Source organism: Hirundo rustica, chromosome 6 (assembly GCF_015227805.2).
Source record: "Hirundo rustica isolate bHirRus1 chromosome 6, bHirRus1.pri.v3, whole genome shotgun sequence".
Classification (NCBI taxonomy): domain Eukaryota; kingdom Metazoa; phylum Chordata; class Aves; order Passeriformes; family Hirundinidae; genus Hirundo; species Hirundo rustica.
This window is the reverse complement of record NC_053455.1, coordinates 14,581,187-14,589,473: the sequence shown is the minus strand read 5'-3', so window position 1 is coordinate 14,589,473 and position 8,287 is coordinate 14,581,187. Positions and strand designations below refer to the sequence as shown.

The window sequence follows — 8,287 nt, the reverse complement described above, 5'->3', positions numbered from 1 at the left end:
CCCTTGACCCTTAGACAGCCCTGGCCCGAGGGAGCTCCACCACCGCCCGCACCACCAAAGGCCGGCGGGATAAAATCCAGACCCCGCCCGAGAGCCGGCGGCGCTGGCACGGCCAAGGGGTCTTCGAGGGCCCCCGGGCCCGAAGGGAGAGACTGAGCACAGCGGCGGCCTCCGGCAAGACCTCCCCGCCGTGCTGCTCGGCCCTCCCGCGGAGCCGACGATGCGGACGCGGGAGGAGAGCGCGGCCCGTCCATCGCAGGGATGGCGCAGGGCCCGGGCAGGAGCAGCTGCGCCCTACGCGTGCGGCCGCTACCCGGAAGCAGAAAGAACCTCACACCAATCACCCACCGCCCCCCCGACCAACCCCAGAAAAGCCTCGCCCCGGGGCAGCCTGACCAATCGCGTCCGGGGGGAGGGCGGGATTAACCGGACCACGTTAGATTGACAGGTCTCTCTCCCAATGCAGCCGCAGCGGCTCAGTTCTGTCCACTAGGAAAGCGAAGCCACCTCAGGGTTGCTGGGTGGGATAAGCCTCGCTGTGTCTCAGCGCTTATTGGCTATGGCTGCTGATTGGCGGGTCCCTGCGCCTACGCGAAGGAAGCTCTCCGGCGGCCCGTCGCGCCGTGCGCCAATGGGCGGGGGGTGCGGGCGCGGTGCGGCGGTGCGATGAGAGCGGCGGTGCGGACGGGCTGGCGGATCGGGGCTGCCGCCGCCGCCGCTCTGCGGGCCCGGGCCGGGCGCCCGCTCAGCCAGGCGGCCGGGGAGAGCGGCGGGGCTGAGGGCGGCGGCGGCGGCTCGGGGTCGCGGGAGGCGGTGGAGCGGCTGGTGCGGGAGCACCCGGTGGTGGTGTTCATGAAGGGCAGCCCGGCGCAGCCGCTCTGCGGTTTCAGCAACGCCGTGGTGCAGATCCTGCGGCTGCACGGCGTGGAGGATTACCGCGCCCACGACGTGCTGCAGGACCCCGACCTCCGCCAAGGTCAGCGCCGGGCCGGGCCGGGGTCACCTCTGGGTGCCGCCTCCCCGGGGCCTGTGCAGCCCAAGCCGGCTCCTGGTGGGGGGCAGAGCCGGGGCCCGGTTCCCTGTGGGAAGGGCCCTCGGGAGCTGCCGGCAGGTCGGGCTTGTCTTAAAGCCCCTCACCTCGGGCACTGTGGGAGCGCCCCCTGCCCGCTTGTCCCACCTGTAACTTGCCTCTTCTTGCTTTGTTGGGTGGGCTGGGTTGTGCTCTGTTCTTTTTTAATGAGGCCAGCATCGTGGGGAGAAGGGCCACGGAGCTGGGGAAGGGTCTGGAGCGCACGTCCTGTGCGGAGCGGCTAAGGGAGTTCGGCGGTGTGCCGCGGTGCATGGCACGCATGACCTTATTACTCTCTCCAACTACATGAAAGGAGGCTGTAGCCAGGTGGGGATCGGCCTCTTCTCCCAGGCAACAAGCGACAGCACGAGAGGACAGTCGTTAGTTGTGCCAGGGGAGCTTTAGGTTGGATACTAAGAGGAATGTCTTCACAAAAAGGGTGATAAGGCATTGGGATGGGCTGGCCAGGGAGGTGTTGGAGTCGCCGGCCCTGGAGGTGTTTAAGGAAAGACTGGACGTGGCACGTAGTGCCGTGGTCTGGTTGACAAGGTGGTGTTCAGTCATGGGTTGGACTCGATCAGAGGTCTTTTCTAACCTAATTAATTCTGTGATTCAGTTTGGGTGTTAGTAGAATTAGAAGTGTATCGCAGAGATGTGCCATTGAGGTTGCTGCCCAAATGCCCTGGTTTGGTTTTTGTGACCCTCCCCATGTTCAAGAGGTCTGAGTTATCAGCAGAGCGCAGTGGTGTGTGCAGGGTGATGTTTGGAGATCGGGCTCTTTGTGCCACACGCCAACTTGCCTGGTTCAGAGATAGAGAGGCCCCTGGAATACTTCGTTGTCAGGTTTTGTCTTCCCTGTGAACAGTATGGTGGAATTTCATGTATGGCTTGGACTTGTACTACTTGATTCCCAGCTGGTACTGCCTGCTGGGATTCTCTTGATAAAGTACAGGTTTATGCTAATCATTTGCGCAAGAAATACTTAGTAATAGTTTCACCATTACAGCACAAGTGGTAGTAGCTATTCTATATAAGGGGGGTTTGCCAGTTCTGGAAAGGTAGAAATCTGTTCTGGTAGTGTTTTTCATCTTTCCATCTTCAGTGTGCATAGCTGACTGTTGAGGTTCTATGTGGTTATTTGAGAAAGTTATATATATATATATATATATATACACACGCACACCAGTAATTAGTCTTGTAGGTGTGTGGCATTCACAGTTCTTGCCCAGAATACACTGTGTTGTAAAGCCACATGGTAGCATGCATCAGGTGACTTTGTTCTCCTTTGTTTTTGGTGTCATCTGATTAACTCCATTTTTCATTAGCTCTTAGCCAAAGGGCTGATGTTTCCAGTCCTTGTTTGCTTTGCAATTCACAACTATAACAGTTGGTATGGAATAAAAGCTTTTACTGGAATACTGGAATTTCTGTATAGTGACATCTTTTGTTAATGAAGGTTGGTTTTGTTCAAGTACATCTTCCTCTGCCTTTGCAAGTGAACAAATCATGGTAATTTTCTAAACTTTGTTTACATATCTGAATTTATTAATTGCACAGTTTACTAGAACGAACTCTTATCTCTTCCCACAACTCATAAACTAAAAAGGAGGAAACAAACCCCTGGAATCAGCATTTTACTTTTGGTTGAGGGGGCTTTTGTGAGTCTCTGAATGGGCAGTGCATTTATAAGTTATAGTATCTGAACACTTGACCATGTGAATAGATAGTATTTTCTTTTGTGTAACTTAATTTTTCCTCCACACGAACTCGGGCTTGTGCTAGGTAAGGAGAGAGGTTATTGCACTCCTGGCTACCAGAGCTGTAAATTGAAATTAGTGTCTTGATCCAGCCCTCCAGTGTCTAAGCTACATAGAATGCAGTTATGGAGTGTACCCTTGCACAATATCCCACTGGTTCTCAGGTGCTTAAAGAAGTTGTTCTGTTCCTTTCCATGCACCAGCTTTGGCACCTGTCCAGCTGTGCAGGGGGCCAGGTCAATTTATTAACTGGATCACTGGGTCTGCAAGTTGAAGTAGCAGTTTGTAATGTGAGCTGAGTGCCAGAGCCAGCACGAAGAACGGAGCCTTGAAGAGCTGGGGAATGACACAAGCATTTTCATGGGCAGCAGGATTCTTGTACTGTTTCATCTGTATTACCTGCTGCACCCTGTACTGCACGTGAGCCTTTCCTAGGCTCTCTCTGTGAACCTAACCTGCACTGCATGCATGGAGAATAATGAGGGACTGTGGAACTTTTAGCTGTGAAAGTATCAAGTACATCAACAAAAGACTGATCTGCAAGGACATTGCTGTATGAGAGCTGGCCCCCAGCTTTGTGTACACTTGAACCCAACTTCAGTGTTTGAATATATGTGTGCTTATTCATTTGTAGTAGGGGCAGGCTGTTGGAGAGTTCAGGTATGTCTGAATTTCTGTTGATTTCTTGCCTGTATCTATTGAATTAGTTCTAGTTCAATTGGTGAAACTTACCCTGTACTAAAATACAGCAAGCTGTAAGGCCAGAATAACTCCCCTTCTTGCTTCTTTATCTAAAAACTCAGATCTGTGAAACTAAAGTTATGGGTACTTCATGTGATCTATCTGAGCTTGAGCTGAAGGTACACTTCCCTGACACAAATCCTTATCAAAGCTGGTTTGAGAGACCTTGGCACTGTTTTGGGCTCCATGGCAATTCAGGTTTCTCTAACTCCGCTCTCAGCTGATGGACAGCGTTAGATTGGTTCCAAGTTTGGGATTCCATATGGAAAATTGGTGTTTTAAGCTGTTGGGGTAGTTCACCCTCAGATTATTTTCATTGTTGTCTCTACATTATCTGAGCATGGGATGGCATCAAGCAGGTGTTCTTGATCCTTTCTCCCACCCTTGGCTGGCCTTCCCTCAGTGAAGCTTGTATCAGTGCTAATGGTACCCAGGCTTTGGAATAGGCTGCACAGGCGGTGTTTAAAGGGCATGTGGACGTGACACTTGGGGGTATGGTTTAGTGGTAAATTATGATGGTGCTGAGTTAACCGTTGGGTTCTATGATCTTAGAGGTCTTTTCCAACCTTAATGATTCTGCCATGTCTAGGAAAATGTGTTGCTTTTCTGGAGCAAGTGTGGTGGGAATGAGTGTTGCTGAGTCAGTTCTTTGATGTGGCCCATCCTTCATTAGTGCTAATGCTGCCAAGAGAGGCTGAGAATTGGTAACTGGAGCTGGGGAGAGGGATGGGAGTGTGCTGGGTACCTGTTTCAATAGCTCTTTGCACCGATCCTGGTTTCACAGTTACCTTAAATGTACTGCCACAGCTCTCAGACTAACCCCTGACCTGTGAGTGTGTTTTTCCAAAGTAAACAGCAGTTCAGAGCAGAAGCTGCAGCTTCTGAAGTACAGCGAGGAACCAGTCTGCAGAGGAGGGATGGAGGTCCCTTGGGATGTCTAACAGAGTCATCACAAACTTGCGTCCTGAGTGCAGCAAACGTTGCCCAGGCTAACTTGCTTTAACAGCAGTGCAGCAGTGTCAGTAACTGCACTGAGGCAAGGCTTGGGTGGCCAGTGCAGGGAGCAGTCAGTATGTGACCTGGGAGAGCGCCAGCATAGAGGCATTTAAAGCAGCTTGTGCAGCATGTCAAATGCAGCACACAGAGCAAATGAGCTTGATGGTATTCTTATTTTTATCTGAGGCTGGATAGGTCCTTGAAAGCACTATCAGTGCTTGTATGTGTGTGCATTTGGGTCCTTGAAGAAAATACTCCTGTGAAAGAATTTTTGTAAATATTTGTAAATATTTTGTAAATTTTTGTAAATATTATCTTGGAATGCTTGTTAGCAGTAGGTTTATTATGCAGAGCCCTTGGTTCTCAATTTATGTTTAGCATGGCAGTATTTTAAGAGAAATGAGCCCTATTCCGTATCTGCAGTGGCTCTTTGACCAGGGTCATCCTTAGGCATATCCTAATCAGGGAATACAGTTTTTCATTGAAACTTTGGTGGGTTAAAAGATACTTAGGACAGCTTAAGCAGTTTTGAGTACTCAAAGGCCAAAGAGCATTTAAGAAAAGTATTGCTAAATGCAAGTTGACATCAAAGCTTAAAAGTTCTGCAAACTAAGGAAGAAGTTACAAGTGGTGATGATGGAGGTTAGATGGTTATGGGTTCCCTTTGGCCTTGATTTATATGCTGAACTTATTAGTTTGGGCTGATGAAACATTAGTTATCCATGCACAAAATCTGAAGTCAGAATAAAATCTCTTAGCTGACATATGTAGCAGTTAGGAACACTTAGTCACAACAATCTTTTTTTCTAGGTTACTATTATTTTAGTGGATATTTTAAGCATGCTGTATTTTGCTAAGGGGAATTATTAGCTATATTGCATCTTTTAAAGTAAAAATCTCACCATATATTTCTGCACTTATACATAATTATTTAAAAAGAAAATTTTTATGTTCCAATAAAGCAAGCATAATTTCCTTACATGGTTATTTTTTTACCTTGAGTATTTTGGGGTTTGCCTTTTTAGTCTCTAGAGACTAAAATGTTTTCTAAGGGGAAAACAAGTTCTCTTGTGCTCTCAGCTACTCAGGTCTAATATTTGTTGGTGGGGGGTTGGCTTCCAAGGTGAGGGGGCTCTGATGTTATGAAAAGGTGCCACTGTAGGCTTGAGTTTGCTTTATGGGCTTTCATGCCTTTGGTGGAAAAATTCCAGGCACTGCTTGTTGAAAATACATAAAAATGTTGAATTCAAAACTTGTCATCTAATCAAATGCTTTGGTTGTGTTAGAAAAATAGGCAGCAGTAGGTTTTAGCTATTTCCCGTGCCACAGAAATAATGGCTTCGTGTGAAGGGTCATTTAAAAAGTGGCAAATTAGATACAAAGATTCTTCTGTGTAATTTTTTGTGTGATAGCTAAGTGCAAGCTGGTTGCAGTGTGTGTCAGCTATCAGTTTCTATTTTTGGGTGGTCTTACATTTGCCTTCTGTGAAGTATACTTTTAAACTTCCATTCTGTACTTCATAATTGTGACTCGAACTGTGTTTTGTTAAATGAGTACTTTTAAAGACACTTCAGCCTTTGTGCCCCTCCCATGTGCTGTACGGTCTGGCATTGAAAGATAAAGCAATTTGAAATTCATAAGGCCTCTACAGGGGCAAATGTATCTTGCAGTTGAAATTGCAGGAATAAGTGTAACTGTGTGAGTTCAGTATATTTTAAAGTCCCTCTGGGAAATATAACGGAAAGTAATCAGTTCTCAATATTTTTAAATACTTCTCATTTCTGTAATTGATTGAAAGAGTCATGCTTTCTTGTTGGGAGTAAAACGCGATGCAGTGTTTTTCGAGTTCCTGCTTGAAGTCAGTATAGGAGCTGACTCCGTATCTTTGAACCCACATCTTTGAGCTGGGGTGAGAAACAAACCTAACTCTAACATAGTTTTTTTTCTGATAGTGCTCCTGTTACATAGATACCTTTTTGCCTTTATGGGAAAGAAATTTGAATATCAGTGGCAGAGTTCTTTTAAAATACCATTCTATTAGGAGAGGGGGGAAACCTCTAATATATATATTTTTTCTTATTCAGGAATAAAAAACTACTCCAACTGGCCTACCATCCCACAAGTGTACCTCAATGGTGAATTTGTTGGTGGCTGTGATATACTCCTCCAGATGCATCAGAATGGAGACCTTGTAGAAGAGCTGAAGAAACTAGGAATCCGTTCAGCACTTCTGGATGCAGAAAAAGACCAAGAGAAAAAGTAAAATGAGCAAAAAAAAGTGCTGTGACAGGAAAAAAGCAAATCTTCGATAAGAACTTGTTACCCATAAAGCCTTACATACTTTAGGTCAAGGAAGGCAACTGTTTGAACTGACACTGAGTGAATGTCTCTTAGCTCATGGTAAATATAGTGATCTTGGTATTTTGATTTATGGGTATTGTGAAAATTTGAGTATAACCACTGCACTGTAAAGCAAATGTTTGTGAAAATTTGTGTTTTAGAACAGATCACTTCTAAAAGCGCTCTTCTTCATTGAGGTGGGAGTAAACCAAAAGAACTAATAATATTTTTATGGATTTTACGTGTGTGAGTCTCTGTTCTTTGATACATGAACCTGTACAAACAGCATTTGCATTCTCTTGCTTCTCTTGAAAAAATGTTAAGTAATAGTGCATCTGTTTTTCTGTTTAACTCTTGGTGATAAGACTTCCTGAGAGCCTGTAAAACCTGTGTAATCCCATACAATATAGGAGAAAAACAGTTTTCCAACAATATAGGAGAAAAAAATATGAGAGTGCATGCTTTTATTCCAAAGGGTGAAAATAAACAGAACTTGTACAAATACATGTATAGTGGTCATTATTACTTTGTAACTCTCTGATGCTTTTAAAACTGCTAAGGATTGTGCCTAAATATTTTATAAAACCTTTTCTACCTCTTATAAATCAGCTTTTCCCCCTGCTTACATACTTTGTGTATGGCAGTTCTCTGTCAGTGCTGAAATGTGGGAATTGTTTAAGGCTTCACTATTCTAGCTTGAAATAGTACAGGAGAATACTTCAGTTATTACTGTAATCTTGTATTATTTGCTTGTTATCTTTTTATATTTGTTGTGTTTCCAAGTGTTTTCTCCTGACTGTTGTGCTCAGGAGAATATAGTCTTCAAACATGTGATTTGCAGATTAAACGTTCACATGGGTAAGATGAGTGCAGCAGAGAGGTTACTGAATAGATAAACATTAATTTGTGGCAAGTTTCTGAAGTGTTCAGTACCTACCTAGCCACATTTCTCTAAATAAAACGTTATATTAACCAGTGTAGCTTCAGCTCTGTGGCAATACTGCTAAGGTTAAAAGCTAAGCAAGCTATTTTTAAATGCAGTTTAATATAAACCAGTCTGCATGTGAATTGGGCAAATGGATGGAAATAAACTGTTTTATGTTGATTGTCTACAGTAGTTGCTCTTTATTTTAAATGTCTAATGAATCTGATGCTACTTTTGACTTGAAGCCTAAGATGTTTTCCACTGCATAGGATATAAAATGTGTTCTGAAGAAAGAAGAAATTACAAATGGTCAGTAAAAGACAAGAACAGGACTGGAACCTGTAGATGTAGACAGGAGAGATTTGATGCAAGTTCTGGTTCTAAATCTCTCCTGCCCACTTGAGCAAGCAGTGGAGGAACTGTACTAGAGTATTTTGCACAGGGTTTGCCAAACTGATA

At 45.2% G+C, this 8,287-nt stretch overlaps 1 protein-coding gene across 1 annotated transcript; it reads left to right on the top strand.

Moving 5' to 3' along the window:
• Positions 1–636: 636 nt before the first annotated feature.
• On the top strand, positions 637–8,013 carry GLRX5 (glutaredoxin 5). Its single transcript, XM_040068114.1, has 2 exons — positions 637–976; positions 6,648–8,013. Exons 1-2 carry the CDS (start codon positions 667–669, stop codon positions 6,824–6,826), a joined length of 489 nt encoding a protein of 162 aa, XP_039924048.1. The 5' UTR covers positions 637–666; the 3' UTR covers positions 6,827–8,013.
• The last annotated feature ends 274 nt before the right edge of the window (positions 8,014–8,287 follow it).

Bases quoted from the DNA above. Each gene is read 5' to 3' on its own strand.
- GLRX5 (XM_040068114.1), top strand. From the start codon at position 667: ATGAGAGCGGCGGTGCGGACGGGCTGGCGGATCGGGGCTGCCGCCGCC. The intron at 977-6,647 runs GTCAGCGCCGGG...TTTCTTATTCAG, and splicing joins GGACCCCGACCTCCGCCAAG to GAATAAAAAACTACTCCAAC.